The sequence below is a fragment of the Stigmatopora argus genome, chromosome 13 (genome assembly GCF_051989625.1).
Source record: "Stigmatopora argus isolate UIUO_Sarg chromosome 13, RoL_Sarg_1.0, whole genome shotgun sequence".
In the NCBI taxonomy this organism is placed as follows: Eukaryota; Metazoa; Chordata; class Actinopteri; order Syngnathiformes; family Syngnathidae; genus Stigmatopora; species Stigmatopora argus.
This window is the reverse complement of record NC_135399.1, coordinates 1605426-1621976: the sequence shown is the minus strand read 5'-3', so window position 1 is coordinate 1621976 and position 16551 is coordinate 1605426. Positions and strand designations below refer to the sequence as shown.

Below are 16551 nucleotides of genomic sequence, written 5' to 3'. Positions count from 1 at the left end.
CAAATATAGCTCCGACAGTATTTCACGCTAGGTTATACATTAGGAATTTGGGGCAGTTCGGGGTGTCCTGTACGGAATGGTACAAATATAGCTCTGACAGTATTTCACGCTAGGTTATACATTAGGAATTTGGGGCAGTTCGGGGTGTCCTGTACGGAAGGTACAAATATAGCTCTGACAGTATATCACGCTAGGGTATACATTTGTGTTGCGTGTGTTACGTGTGTCGTTCCGCGGAAAAGAAATTTGCTAACTGATAACTGAGTGCACGCGAGCTCCCTCCAAAAAATGGGCAGCTCGAATGAAAAAGCGGCTAGCGACGACGATCCGAAACAGCGTCTGCCGTGTAGAGATTGGAAGTTTGTTGAGAGTCAAAGCGCTACAAGAGTTAAACACCTAAACTTATGGATAAACGAGTATGGGTTTACTGGACAGCTTAATATGCATAAAATACTGGATTTACAAGATAAAATGCGCGCTAAGCACAAGAGTAATCTGTGTAAAATGGATAATGATGGATATGAGGATACCAATTATTGGTTCTTGATGGCAAAAAAGCGTTGTGATGGGAACGTTAAGAAAATTGAGCGGAGTGAGAGCCAAAATGTTGATAACAGCGGGGCCGGAAAAGCAGAGGAAGCGGGCTGTTGACTACGAGTGCTGATCTGATTGAGGCGCGGGAAGGTATTCAAAACATTGACTCCCTCCATGTGCTGATGTGGTGCAAAATGACTGAGGGGCCTGATGAGACGTATGAAAACAAATTGGCACAAGCCGTTCCGGCCGAAATTAAGATAGACTACCTTTATACGGACGGAATTTCTACAGTTGTGGGGGGTGTTGAGTTGCCTGAGGGGTATAAAAACCTTTTTCTCGAATGGTCAACGCCACACATTGTATTATACAAACCATACAATCAAAGAAAGGAGGTACTGCGTGACTTTGTACACATGGCCCGCGGGGCAACCGATTGGACGACGTTGGACACAGGACTTCGAGTTGTTAGAATAATCTTGACCGGACGAGCGGGTGGATGTATTCTCTCTTGCAAGAATTAAATGGAGATGTGACTACAGATGCCTTTTTTATTGAAACCTGAGTTTGGAAATACCTAAGGATAAACCTAACAATGGCGAAACGAACAGGCAGCGACACATCCACTTGCCAAGCCACAGTAAAAAAGAAATGCAATTCTTTTAAGATGGAATGGTTGTCGGAGCGTGCGACAATAGAAGAAAAAGCGGTGAAATTGGGTGATATTTTTTCTTTTTCAAGTGAGAAAGGTCTACTCTGCAAAATATGCAGAGATGCCAAAGTTGCAAGTGAGTTTTCAGATGGAAAAATGTGGATTGAATGGAAGATGGACTATCTCATGCGTCACATTCAGCATAAAAGTCATTTAAAAGCTGTCGAAATTTTACGAAGACTCAAGATGGGACAGGGGATTGGTACATTATTGCGGGAGAGCGCAAAAGACCGAGGGAAAAGGAACGAGCTGTCACACAAAACAAAATCGGACCGTGAACAAGTTAAAGTTCTCATTGACAATATTTTACTTGCCATCAAAATGAAGGCATCAATGCTGTCAGTTCAAGAAATCCACGATCACATGGCAAAGTATATGAGTATACCAGAAAGCTGACAAAGCAAAAACTATGCCTTTGAATTTGTGAACTCAATCAATGAGATAGTGCAGAATGAGACTATGTGCAGTATTAAAAATGCACCCTGGCATACCCTGATAGTAGATGAGAGCACAGACATATCAGTACACAAAATGCTAGTCATATATATTAAATACAGGGAGGAAAATGATTTTAACTACAAAACTGTGTTTGGTGGCAACATCCAGCTGACAGCATGCACTGCTCAGGATATTGTGCAAGGAATAACTCAGTTTTACTCCAAACATGGACTGGACATGCAGAAAATGGTGATGCTGACCTCGGATGGTGCCTCAGTGATGCTAGGAAAACACAACGGAGTTGCAGCTTTGTTAAAGCGCCAAATACCACACTTAACTGAACAACATTGTGTGGCCCACAGAGAGGACTTGGGCATTGATGATGCCTGGAAAAATGTGCGTTCGATGCGAGATGTTGAAACTCTTCTAAGAACTGTCTATTCCACTTTCTCTAGGTCCGCTGTGAAGAGGGGCAAAATGGAGGACCTGGCAAAGATTCTTGATGAAGATGCACTGTCATTCAGGCCTCTGAACGAAGTTCGATGGCTGTTGCGGCACCAAGCTGTCAATGCTGTTCTGAGGAACTACACTGTGCTTACAGAATTCTGTAAAAGAGAAATCACCAATAACAGAGATCCAGTGGCAAGGTACTGCTACAAAAAGCTGAGTAATTCAAAATTCAAGGTTACTATCACTGCTCTGGGAGATGTTTTGGGTGAGCTAGCACAACTCTGCCTCACTTTACAAAGACGCAACCTGACTGTGATGGAAGGACACTGCTTTTCTAGAGCAAAAATTGAGAAGTTGCGTTCCCAATACTTGAAGAAGGATGTACAGTGGAGCGACCGTGTCAAAGAGGCAATGGGGACCTCATCAGCTGATTGCAGAAATACTGGTGAGATGACTCTTTTTATTAGTAAGCTGTGTGATCACATGGATGCTCGTTTTCCAGAGGATGAATTAAAGGAGTGGTCTGCATTTGATATTGAAACATTGAGCTCAGACATCAGTAGAGACTAAGGATCAGCAGACATTGCCACATTGGCAAAGAAGTTTGAGGCCATTCTCCACTACCCACTACAGTCTATGGAGACCATTAACAGTCAGTGTGCTGAATTCAAGTACATAATGAAGCAGAAACTTAAACAGAGGTCAATCAGCACATTCTCAGATATGGTTGCTGCAACACTTAGATGTGAGGAGCTAAAGGAGATCTCACAGCTTGTGGATATTTGTGCTACATTTCAAGCTTCCAGTGCCGACTGTGAAAGAGGATTTAGTTTAATGAATCGTATCAAAACAAAATCCAGAAATCGTCTTGAAGTGACACATTTGGATCAGCTGATGCGCATAAAGTCCAAGCAAGAAGCAGACGAAGCCATCAACCTGGACAAAGTGTACAACCATTGGAGAAGTGAGAAGGACAGACGTGAAAAATAAGGTAAAAATTAATTCAGATTTGTGCATATTCTAGTGACGTTTATTAAGATTTTGTCTTTACGGATATTAATCATTAAATGTTGTTACTATTACATCATTTATGGGTAGTAGAAATGCCAAGAAAAACTGTGTAATTAGATATTTTACAGACAGTGTTACAGGAATTTGCACTGCATCACAAGCTACAGCACAAGTCATTGTGCAAAATGTGAATGTTTTAATGTGACCAAAATGTTATGTCTGAAAGGTGTATATGTCTCATATCTTCCAGAACAGGACCCTCAGCCAGGCCAAAGCAGGACTCTTCCCATGGCCAAAGCAGGACTCTCACATACTGTATAACATTTGTACATCCCATTTTTCAGATTTTTGTCTTTTTTAAAGTGGACCAAATTACTTATTTGAAAATAAAAGGTGCATATCTGATGTTGCTTACAGTAGTCCTCCGTTTGCTCAGGGAGCTTGTGTGTATGCCCCAGATACATGAAAAATTAGAGGGAACATTGACATGCACCTGCTTACGGCAGGTGTGATACTGGTATGTGCCCATAGCGAGCAATGATGATGTCGCTCACACTGGTACTCAGTGCGCTCAGGGAGGTTGTCTTTCTGCTCAGACAAACGAAAAATTAGAGGGAACATTGGTGGAGAGCATCCTGGCATATGGCATCACAGTGTGGTACGCTGGAAGCACGGCAGCAGACAAAAAGGCCATGCAGAGAGTGATTAACACTGCCCAGAGGATCATTGGCTGCTCTCTGCCCTCACTGGAAGATATTGCCAGCCCTCGTTACCTCAGCAGAGGCGGGAACATTGTTGGGGACCCGGACCACCCTGGTCACAACCTGTTCCAGCTTCTTCCCTCTGGCAGGCGCTACCAGTCTCACAAAGCACGGACGAAGAGGCTTAAGGACAGCTTCTTTCCCACAGCCATCAGGACTCTGAATTTGCAGTAGCACGACACACAATCCCCTCTGTGTAACAACTTCGGGGTGAGGAAACATGAAGGACGTTGGGCGGTGATCTGCCTCCTGCTGGCTGACTGAAGGTAAGTAAGCAGACAGTGGGAGGTAAGTGATCCATTTTATTCTTTGTTGGCATCGGTGAGGCAAACCTTTTCGCAGTCGCCGGGAGTTGGTTGCGCTCGGGAGGTGATGCGATGTATCCATCACGGCAGAGTGCCAGCAAGTCTGAAACTATCACTTGGTTGGGCTCTTGCCTGGGAAAAGCGCACTTTGTGGAGAAGCACTTTCAATTTCGTCATACGCAGCTGGGTATGATGACAATTAGGCTTTTGTCTAGTCAATGATGATGACAAGCCTAAGTCTGATTTTTTTCATTTCTTTTTTTTAATCTAACACTAAACTTAATTCTAATTTTGTTAGACATGTTGTACCTTTCTTCTCCCGGGTTGGTTCTATTTGCCCCGCCTCCACACTGACTTTCAGTCAATATCAAGGGTTGTTTGAGTTTGTATTCCCTTCAAAATATTCCCAAAATGATGCACACAAATGTCCTCACAATAGGATAACGCACAACCACTTGCCAACGAGAAGTAGTATATACGCCATTCGCACTGACTAACAGGAAGAAAAAAGAAAAAAGAAAAAATGCAACGCTCCGCCCGGTGCTCGCAGAGACATTACAAAGAGGGAGTTGCGGGGAGAGAGACAGTGCCCATGATGTTCTTATGAGCAGCATGTCGCGTTCGCTGTCTGCTCGTATATCAAAATTTGTCTCGTATCTCAAGATAAATATCTGCTCAAAATTTTACCCGTATCTCAAATTGTATTCATTTGTAATTTGTAATCATTTGCCAGTTCTGTTTAGACACAAGTGGCCGTTTAAAATCCGCATGAAGGTGTAAGGTTATTTTTTGTCACTTTTCAGGGGAATTATAAAAGGTCAAAGGTTATTTTTAAATGTTTTCTCAAAGTTAAAATTGTTGAATCTGAGGGTGGTGTCCTGATCTACTACTGCTGTGTGTTGCTTATTATGATTTGGGGATTTTAAAGGGTACCCAACAAATACGTATATCGAGGTACCACTGTATATGTTTTTTGTCTTCCGTGCTGAGTCCTAGTAGCAAGAGTGGCTTCTGGTGGTTTTATTTTCTTTTTATTAAGAGGCCCACATATGAGAGAGAGAGACATTCATGTTACAACATCTTAAGTTATATTATTGATTTTAATATGGAGATGAAAAGACCTGTGCAGTACGATGAGATGAATATGATGATGAATGGCACTGTACACTGTCAGCAAGCTTTTGTCCTTTTTTATGCTTGAGAATTCTGTGACTTGTAAATAAGGCCAGGCTTGAGCATGAATCCTGCAGCATTCCCACCCATGAGGAGAGTCAATCGATCTTTGGTAGCCTTGAACCCTGGCTCCTTTAGTTCATCCTTGAACAGAAATGTTCGGGACAACAGTCTCTTCCAAAAGAGGCCAGTTTCATCCATGTTCAAGATTTGCTCCGGGGGATTTTCCTCAATAATTTTGGGGCACACATCCTTAACATAACGCCTTGCTGCTGCTTCGCCTGCAGAGGCCGCCTCTCCATATAACGACACGCTATTAAGGCCAAATTGCCACCACCATAACATTGTGTAAAGCTTTAGCCTTACCTCAGATTAAATTTGCATCCAGGCTAATATTCTTTAAGCCTGCAATCTTGGATCCAGAAAGAAAGTGCATTTTCCATTCTGACAATGGTCTTATTTTGCGTGTTAACGACCCTTTTGGCATCCTTTTAGAATTATAGAGGCAGTTTTACGGATGTTAGTCTCTTCCTCTTTGATGTAGCGAACGGTAGATTCATTCATCAAGTATGTATTTTCCAGCTACGGTTGCGAAGCTATTTCCCACTTTCAACATGTCCAACAGAGCCACATTTTCATTAGTTGTTAATATTTTTCGCTTATTCGCCACGACGAAGGCTGCAGAAATGCAGAGAGAGGAATTAGCCAATCGGCGTCCGAGTAGTCCCGGTGAATGCTGGCCAATCGGGATTCGAGATGTCACAAGGGTGCTCACATTCAGCTTGAATCTTGGCTGTCTGAAACGTATCTATGTGGTGCGGGAAGCATCTGTTGGATTTTTTTTTTTTTAATGATTTTTTTTTTTTTATTGAATATTTTTTTGACCTGTGAAAGAGTTAATCAGCAATAACCGAAGCGCAAAGTAGTGAGGTGTTAGTGTACTGTGTGATCTTCAATATGGCACGGTGTTTGGAATAACAGGTCCAGGAAATTGATGAACACATGGTCGGAGGCATTGAATTCGGCAATCATCTGGACAGTGTCATGTCATTGTACAAAAGCATATTTGTACAAGAAAAGACACGGCGGTTGCCATGTTCCTTGTGCACCAAAAACCTCTTGCAGAAAGAGGCTCCTCCTACTGCCCCTACGGCGCTTCCATCAATGATCCTCACAATTAAAACTCGTCTCTGCCTCGCTCAGACCTCGCTCGCCACCGGATCACCGGCCAAGGCCGCGGGCACAGCCCGCCAAGAGCCCCGGCCAACGCCGGGGGCACAGCCCACCGAGAGCCACGACCGACGCCGGGGGCACGGCCCGCCGAGAGCCCCGGCCGACGCCGGGGGCACGGCCCGACGAGAGCCCCGGCCGACGCCGGGGGCACGGCCCGCCGAGAGCCCCGGCCGACGCCGCGGGCACGGCCGACGCCGAGAGCCCCGGACGACGCCGCGGGCACGGCCGACGCCGCGAGCCCCGGACGACGCCGAGAGCCCCGGACGACGCCGCGAGCACGGCCGACGCCGAGAGCCCCAGCCGACGCTGGGGGCACGTGCCGCCGAGAGCCCCGGCCGACGCCGGGGGCACGGGCCGCCGAAAGCCCCAGCCGACTCCGCAGGCACGGCCAGCCGAGCGTCCCGGCCAACGCCGCGGGCACGCCCCGCCGAGAGCCCCGACCGACCCTGGAGGCACACCCCGCCAAGACCCCTGGCTGATGCCCCGGCCTGCCGATGCTCTACTTTCAGATAAAAATGATGGCCACCGCTCGCTAGCCGCCATTTTATTATCTTCAGTGCTGAGTCCTTTGTCTTCCGCCATTTTCCTAGTGACAAGAACGTTTCACCGTGGATTTTCACATTTTTATGACCTTTTTTCCCCCAAAAAAACTGTAATATTGTGAAGCCTTGAAATTTGAAGCCGGAAAGAAGGATGGATCACAGTAGTATGGTATTTATTAATAATGGGGTGATCCTACTTCATGGCATTTCGATTATGTCTGGACTACATATGCCGCAATATTTGAGGGATTACTGTAAGGTGAGTTGTTAGGTTACAAATACATTAAAATTAGACATTTCTACTAGATGACAGAGAAGTGAAAACCACAAAAACTTGGGGATTCAAATCAAGCCCACCATCATGCAAAAAAATCTCACCTTCCAATCTTTCAGGAACAACACAAGTGTCATCAAAGTAGAGCTGGTGATCTCTGTCGAAGGGAGAATCTGGAATTCAAATGGTTTATTATTAAAACATTGTGATGTGACTTATAGTTCAAAGTGGAGTGAAAAGCTAATACAGTAATCAGTAATCCCTCGAATATCACGGTTCCCGTATTGATTCCAGTACAGAGACACCTTGCTACTTTTTTCTTAAAAAAATATTAATTCATTCATCTTCCATACTGCCCATCCTTGAAAGGCTTGCAGAGGTTGCTGTAGCCTAACCCAGCTGTCTTCGGGCGAAAGGCAGAATACAATTTTAAATCCTTTAATCCTCATCATCGTAATATTAAAAAAAATCAAAGTCTGATTCATCGTCATCAGAGTCACCAAACAATAGATTCCATTCTTCTTGAGTTATTTTTTCTAAGTGTGAGCACCGGCCAATGTCGGCGGAGCAATCTGCAAAGCCTATCTGAGGATAGTGCTCCCTGGGTAGACTCAAGTGAGCGAGGTTGTGGACAGGTGTCTTTTATACCGATAATGAGTTAGAACTGATGCTATTAATACAGGTAACGAGTGGAGACCTCGTTAGACCTCGTCAGAAGAAGTTAGACCTCTTTGACAGCCAGCTAAGTCCTAGAGAGCTGCATAGAAAAGATTATTGTATGTTTGAAGAAAAGATTATTGTAAGTGTGAATAAAAGATTAATGACTATTTGAAAGTGTGGGAAAGGCAACTGAAGGTGTAAATATTTTGTGTGCGGAGAGTTGAGATAAGACTTGAGGTGCAATCGCGTAGAGTGGAACTGACTAGAGGGCGGGACAAAGGAGAGTGTATATCGGGGGACGTAACACATCACCCCCCCTTCATGGACATATTAGGCAGAGGGGAGTTGCGTTGTTTTATTTTTTGTGACCATTGCATCGCTTGAGAATAATTTAAATTAACCCTGTGAGTACACAGCCACTGAATAATGTGTTTTGAATTGATATAATTTTGTCTCAACACTTGATTTATTGACAATAAATGAAGCTAGTTTATTTTGTCTGTTGGCGAACCTACCCTTTATTGTATTCATTGGTCTTTCGAGCTTGGGAGTCAATATGCACAAAGGACCCAGAGGCTGAGCCGATATCTCGGAAGACCGTGGCCATTGCAGTTAAGACCCTTTTAATGGGCTGGACTTTGGCTCGGCACCTGGGTACGCAAGGCTGACCTTATCTAAAATAGTTGAAGACATCTCTGGCTAGTCCATGTGAGTGTGTCCATTCGTTAGTGTATGATTGTGATACGTGTGTGTTGATAACCTGAGGAAAAGAAGAGGATGGGGAAATTGCAGCACCGATCCAGTATTGACAATTTGTTAAGAACCAGTCCGCTTTGAGGTTTAAACATTTAAATTTATCGATGCCAAAATATTACTTTGGTTGCCAGCTTAATAAAATGAGGAAAAAGGTATACCTGCATTAAAAGTAAATACAGCTCAAAATAGATTAAATAACAATAATACCGTAATTACTCGAATATAACACGCATATTTTTGCTATATAATTAATTCCAATAGTTGGGGGTGCGTGTTATAATCAAGAACTAATTTTTTTTTTTTATTTATTTATTTTTTTTTTTTTTTGGTCTTGTTACATGGCCCTTAGCCTGGTGCTTTTTCTTGCCAAATAAATTGAATTGAAATTGAATTGAATAAAATAAATTACAAATTTTCGATCGAAAAAAGCATTGTCAAACTCAGTTTGACGCACGGATTTTACGTCATCTCGTAAAGCCAATCGGATGATGTGTTGTGGGAGGAAGAAGAAGTGGATGAAGGAAGCGTGGACGTTGATAGGATTCTCAACGAAGAGATGTATGAGAGGACAGACAAAGAGAGAGAGGAACTCTTCATTTGAAGGATTCTAATGAATAAATTTGTTTGAACAAAACAATTGTGAAACGAAGAAAAAAAGGTAAGATTTCTGATTTTCGTCAGCGGGAAATTTTAGGTGCGCACTATATTCGAGTACTGCGTTTTTCCAGATTTTTTTGGCCCAAAATTACCTGCGTGTTATTTTCGAGTGCGCGTTAAATTCGAGTAATTACGGTAATTGATAAATGTAGTTATAAAGAGACAAAAAGAAAACTGGGGGCTTTAATAGGGAAATGTATCAGACATAACTTATTTCGGTTGTCTGAATTGGCTATAAGTGCAGTCAAATTTGTATGTGACAGTGCTATTTTTTCACCCTCTCTCCTTTTTCTGGCTGCCATGGTGTGACGATATGCAACAAGCTCCAGTCTGCTCGCCCAAAATGACCAACCTTTATGGCCGTACCATTTAGAGTTACTATACCGAATTGATCAAAAACATTAACAATTAACATTGGCACTGAACTGCTGAGGCCTCACTAACACTTTTGAAACAATTATTTAGACCAAATAATCTGTCACTGTGACAGGAAAAGACTAAAGCAGTTGGCCTCACTCTGGCTAGGGATCCTAGTTCAATCTCTATTCAAACTATCTGGGGGGCATGCAGGTTATGAAGCAGGAGATGATCTCACATTGACTCTAAACTTGATCATGGTAATGGCTGCCTTGCAAAAATCGAAGGCTCACTCTTTACTATGGGAGACCACGTTGCTTTACTCAAGCTGAGAACCAGCACCGACGAGGATGACATACAGAGCCTGCTCCAGCGTGTGAAAATCCTTGAAGGACAACGCTTGCCTGAGAGTGCGGGCCGAGGACGCCGAAAATAGAAACCGTGCCTCCAACCTACGCTTCATAGGTGTCCCTGAGAAGGCCGAGGGTAAGGATATCCTCGGCTTCATGAAGTACCTGATCCCGCACCTTTTAGGAGTGGCTGACTTAGCTCCAGTCATAGAGCGCTGTCATCGTTCCCCACACTTCATATCGAAAGTCTCCTCAGCTAGACCACGACCGATCCTGGTTAAATTTCTAAACTTCCAGGACAAGCTACAGATCCTGACGCTAGCCAGGGAAAAGAAAGAGCTTGGGTTTAGTGGTTCACAGATCCACATCTTCCCTGACTTAAGCAGCGAGTTGTCGCAGAAACGCCGGCAGTTTGGTCAATTCAAGAAGCAGCTATGTGACTTAGATTTGCCGTACTCCATGCTGTTTCCATCCATATTGAGTGGCCCATGGTGGTAAAACCAATCTTTTTCATTCACACGCAGAATTGGAGGCGTTTCTTACTGAGCTCTCCGCTAAGTCCCCATGATTGACGCTAGCTACTGGAGTAAAGCCACCGTTACCCTATGTTGATGACAATTGTTGCGTATATTTCTCCATTATTTTGCTCGTTCCTATCTGTAAAGTTTTTTTTTTATTGCCTGCCTTGTAGATTGGAATGTTGTGTAAGGCTTGATGTTTTCTCGGATAATATTAGGTTTGTTTGTTTATTAGCCAGTAAGTTCACATTATGATTCATGTTTTTTCTGCTGTCACTCCAAAGTTACAGCATCGACTTTTGTTTGCCGTAAACTGCGTTGACGGCGTGAAATGAGAGCCTTTGTCGTTGTTATAAATAAGACTAAATACAGACTATATTGTAATTACAACTGCTAAAATCCTCTTTACGGGCCATGCAGACTGTGCTGTCTGCTTTATTTGGTATTGGTTATTGTGCTTCTCTCTACCCAATTGGTGTGTGTGAATCTGTGTGTAGCTGTCTCTGTCCAGTCTGAGTGTGTATGTCTGTAGTCCTGTTTGTTGCTCTTGCTCCTCACCCTCTATACCAGGGGTCACCAAACTACGGCCCGCCGGCACATTTGGACCGGCCCTCTGAACAATACCAGAGATGCTATCGGATTTTTTTCCCATTTGGCCTTGAAGACTGGGACGTTTTAATCTTGTGTTTGGTTCATTGCACCCCTGCTGAGCCCACAAATTATCCCAGTGAAGCGGACCTTCGCATTGCTTCTTTGGTGACACGCGCGGGGAGTGTTTCCCTTTGATCCATGCAGGCACTTCCACCGTTGCATGCGCGAGCAGAGTGTTAGGGAGACATCTGGATGATCGCAGGTGAGGGCGGAGCCCTGGGGCCATCGCTATTGCGATGCTATTCAAACATATAAAAACTGTGCAACCTGAACCTGTTTGAGGACGGAATAATGGCGAAAAAGTTAGTTGAGAGAAAAATTGATTCAGAATGCAGGGTATTTAACCTGCAGTGGACAAACGATTATTTTTTTGTTTAATGCAAAGAAAAGGCTGTTTGTCTCATCTGTCAAAAGACGGTGGCAGTATTCAAAGAATACAATCTTCGCCGGCACTATGAATCCCGTCACAAAGACAAGTACGATAGCGTGCAAGGCCAAATACGAGCAGACAAACTCTCAAAGCTAAAAGTTGGACTATTATATCAGCAGACTACATTTCTACGCCAAGCTCAGCTGAACCAGGCATCCGTTCGGGCCAGCTTTCGGGTTGCTAAACTGATAGCAAGCAACGGTAAGCCTTTCACTGACGGAGAGTTTTTTAAGAGATGTATGGATATTGTCGTGGAGGAAGTCTGTCCCGAGAAGAAAGATGCATTTAATGCCGTAAGTCTGTCGGCGAGTACAATCACCAGACGCGTTGAAGAAATCGGGAGTAATGTATATGCCCAGCTGCAGCAGAAGACGAAAGAATTTGACTTTTTTTCATTAGCACTGGATGAAAGCACGGACGTGCAAGACACAGCGCAACTGCTCATTTTTATTCGTGGAGTTAGCGCAAACTTTGAGATTTGCGAGGATCTGGCAGCCCTCCAAAGTCTCAAATGGACTACAACGGGAGAGGATATTTTTGACAAAGTCTGCCAAACCATGGAGAAGTTGGACCTGGACTGGTCAAAGCTAGCTAGCATCACGACTGACGGGGCTCCTAGCATGGTGGCCGAAACTCGCGGTCTAATAATGGGACGCATGAACCGGGAGTGGGAAAAAAGGGGTCTCACCGCCCCGCTACGAGTCCACTGCCGAATTCACCAGCAAGCACTGTGCTGCAAAATGTTGACGTGGGATTCTGTAATGACGGTTGTGGTGTCGTGCATAAACTTCAGAGCAAAGGGAGAAGATTGTGCTTGGCACAACAGAAAGTTAATGTTCCATGGCTTTTTTTCTATGAAGAACCCAGAGAGAGTTATTTAGTTATTATTTATTTCATAAATAGTCTTATTTTTGTCCTCTTTTTTCTGTGAAGAACTCAGAGAGGGTTATTTAGTTATTATTTATTTCGTTAAGTGTTATTTGTTTCCTGACTTTTTTTCAGGAAAGAACCTGGAAAGGGTTATTTGGTTATGTGTGGCTTTCTGGAAAACAATATTTTTTTAAGCTCCCCTACGATCGTCACACTTTTTCTGTTACAAACTGACACCGGCCCCCCATCAGAGAAGGGAAAAGTTATGTGGCCCTAATTTTCCAATTCAGCTCCTTGACCAACTTGCCATGTGTTTTCTTTGAGCACCATAGAATTCACTAAAGGGTTGAGGGTTTTTCCATGTCAACATTAGGAGCCTTATTCCTCCCTCAAAAAAAATTGATCTTCCAAGACTCTGGGTTACAATACATAAACCCCACATCACCTTATCTGAAACGTGGCTCCGTGGTAAAGTAAATGATGATGAAAGGCCTCAAGAGGAGGCGGGGTTGCACATATATGTTTCTGACAATATTGTAGCAGAAATGGTCATTCCCACTGTTGATCCAGTCCACTTCGAATGTATTTTTAGCAATTTAATCTTCCATGCAAACAAACATTTAATCATCAGGAACATCTGTGGGCCACCTTCTGCTCCATCCGACTCTGTTAACTGCATTTTATCCACTATCAACTCCTTAGAGAAGCACATTGAATTGATCATCCTGGGTGACTTCAATAATAAATGCTTCATCACTCATCTGGCAATGAAAGGAACCTTTTTAACATTATAAATCTTACCCAATTAATTACTGAGCCCACCAGAGTTGACAATAGATCCTCATCTTTATAGGACTGGATTTTAGTCACTAATTCTAATAGAATTGTGGCTTCCGGTGTTCTGCCTGAAAGCTTTAGTGACCATTGTTATTTTTTGTGTACGGAAAATCAGAATACCAAGCTGCCCTCTGAAATTTATCAGATTGCGACAAAAGGCTGAATACTGACAATTTTATTCAGGATATCTCTGCTATCAACTGGGATAGGTTTCAGCTAATTCCCTCTCCCGAGGATGCTTGGAATTACTTCCACTCTGAAGTTTTAGGTGTCATCGATAAACATGCCCCTATTAAGTCCACTAGAGTTAAAGGGAGACACCTACCCTGGATTAGGTCTGATCTCATTCATCTTTTTAAAGAGCGGGCTAAAGCTTGGGCCAAATACCATCCGTCCAGAAATCCAATCGATTGGGAATCCTATCGTTACCTGAGGAATCAATGCAAAACTAAAACCAGAACTCCCAAAGCAACTGCAAAGATAGTCTGACCCATGATTTCAACAATCCTTGTCAGTTCTGGAATCAGTTGAATCGCGTTCTTAATAGACATTAAGGTTCCATCAACCAGGTACAAATTAATAATGAAACTTTTACTGACCCCTCAACTATTGCCCATTCCTTCAATCAGCATTTTACATCCTCAAGTGGGTCACATCATACTATTTCAACTGTTAACAGCTTTTTTCTTTTCATAAGATTCTGCCTATGGATGTATACAATGTTATCTGTGATCTAAATTGTAGTAGTGTTGGTCCAGATGGCTTAGAAGCAAAATTTGTTAAACTTGCAGCAGAAGTGTTGATGTATCCTCTTACTGATTTATTCAATATGTCTCTATCTACCTGTTCAATTCCCTCAATGTAGAGGTGTGCCAGTTACCCCTCTCTTCAAAGGTGGAAACCCCTCTGAAATGAATAATTATAGACCAATTTCAAATATGTTTTATTTCTAAAATCTTTAAAAAGTTAATCTTTAAGCATTTATTTCATTATATCAACTCGTTCGATATTCTGTCATCAATCTGGGTTTAAACCTAATCATTCTACTACACCTTTGCTAAAATCCACAGGTGATGTGTTTTCTTCTTTTGATATAGGCCAATTAACTGGAGCGATTTTTCTTGATCTCAGGAAAGCCTTTGATATGGTTGACCACTATTTATCTCCTCCTTCATAAACTTCATTCGATTGGTCTGTCCCAAGATGCTCTTCTCTGGTTCGATGCATACCTTCATAACCGCCATCAGTGTGTTAGCATTCAGGGTTCCCAATCGGACTACAGTAATACCTCGACATACGAGTGCCTCGACATACGAGGAATTTGAGATATGGGTAAAATTCCGAGCAAATATTTACCTTCAGATACGAGACAAATTTTGAGATACAGTGGTACCTCGTCATACGACCGCTCGTCATACAAAATGCTCGTCTTACGGGGGAAATTTCGATCGAATAATTCGCCCGTTATGCGGTCAAAATTTCGTGATGCGACCAAGCCAGGTCTTTTTTGCATATCTTTCGTGTATAACAATATTTACGAGCACGGAACTAATTAATTCAGACGAGTTTCTCATACGACCAGGAAACGCACAACGCGCATGCAAAAAGAGGGCTTTCTGGGTAATGAAGTATACTCCTGCACACAAAACCATAGGCAATGGCAACCTTTCTCAGAATAAAACTTCATTACCCACAATCACTACGTGGGAAGCTCAGCTATGTCATTTCCTGTTATTCTTTCTTAGGAAAGCTCCCGCGATCGTTTTTTAAAGACGGTGGTCTTGCGTTATCCTATATTGAGGACATTTGTGTGCATCATTTTGGGAATATTTTGAAGGCAATACAACAGCAAACAGTCCATCGTTAGCGAACGTGAGGGTGGATGCGTGGCAAACCGCTAACCCGGCCAGAACGAAGGTAAAAAAAGATAACAAAATTAGAATTCAGTTTTGTGTAAAGTTAAATTAAACGTATGTTTGAGTGTCTGTATATATTAATCCAAGTTAATTTAAATTTGTTTGTTCCGTTTACGAGTGCGTTGTCGTGGAAAAAAAAAAGGAACCCCACGCCCCCAAACGTCTCTGTCTACCGTCGGCGAAATCTGCCCAATTTTAGTTAGATTAAACACATTTTATTACTATTAAACAATTAGTTATCCTATTGTGAGGACATTTGTGTGCATCATTTTGGGAATATTTTGAAGGCAATACAACAGCAAACAGTCCATCGTTAGCGAACGTGAGGGTGGATGCGTGGCAAACCGCTAACCCGGCCAGAACGAAGGTAAAAAAAGATAACAACAAAATTAGAATTCAGTTTTGTGTAAAGTTAAATTAAACGTATGTTTGAGTGTCTGTATATATTAATCCAAGTTAATTTAAATTTGTTTGTTCCGTTTACGAGTGCGTTGTCGTGGAAAAAAAAAAAGGAACCCCACGCCCCCAAACGTCTCTGTCTCCCGTCGGCGAAATCTGCCCAATTTTAGTTAGATTAAACACATTTTATTACTATTAAACAATTAGTTATGTGTTACTTTGTTAATAGATGGCGAATTAGAAGAAATAAAACATTTTTTCCAATCCAATATCCTGTTTTTGGTGTTTTTTCAGAGGGCTGGAACAAATTAATTTGTTTTCCATTCATTTCAATGGAAAACGTCCGCTCGAGTTACGAGAATCTCGTCATACGAGCTCAGTTCCGGAACGGATTAAGCTTGTATCTCGAGGTACCACTGTACAAGCATTTGAGACAGCCAGTTGGCCAGACTGCTAGAGGCTGCTTTATGATTTCATCGCGCACTCTCTTGCCGCATCTCCCTCGCGCAAATATCTCTAAGAGCACTGGTGGGAGCGTGGCATTTTGTCCGTTTTTTTTGCATTAGTCAGTGCAGAATTAAGGGAAACACAATGGATCGAATGCAACCAGGTGCAATGAAGGGTAGAAGAAAAGGCGTATGATGACAATCAATATTAAGCACGAAATAATCATTACAATAAAATTAAAACTTTTTTAAGTGTGTGTATCGGAATCTT

At 42.7% G+C, this 16551-nt stretch overlaps 1 protein-coding gene and 1 long non-coding RNA gene across 3 annotated transcripts in view; both read right to left on the bottom strand.

Annotated features, from left to right (window-relative positions):
* etv5a (ETS variant transcription factor 5a) overlaps positions 1–16551 on the bottom strand; it is a 50497-nt gene that overhangs the window by 9493 nt on the left and 24453 nt on the right. For both annotated transcript variants that reach the window (XM_077617306.1, XM_077617307.1), the window contains exon 9: positions 7538–7606. In XM_077617306.1, the coding sequence (XP_077473432.1) occupies positions 7538–7606 (69 nt within the window). The remainder of the gene's footprint in view (positions 1–7537; positions 7607–16551) is intronic.
* On the bottom strand, positions 1072–6822 carry LOC144087460 (uncharacterized). Its single transcript, XR_013304776.1, has 2 exons — positions 4239–6822; positions 1072–4166 (listed from the first exon to the last, which is right to left on the bottom strand). It is a non-coding gene; the product is annotated as an uncharacterized LOC144087460 (long non-coding RNA).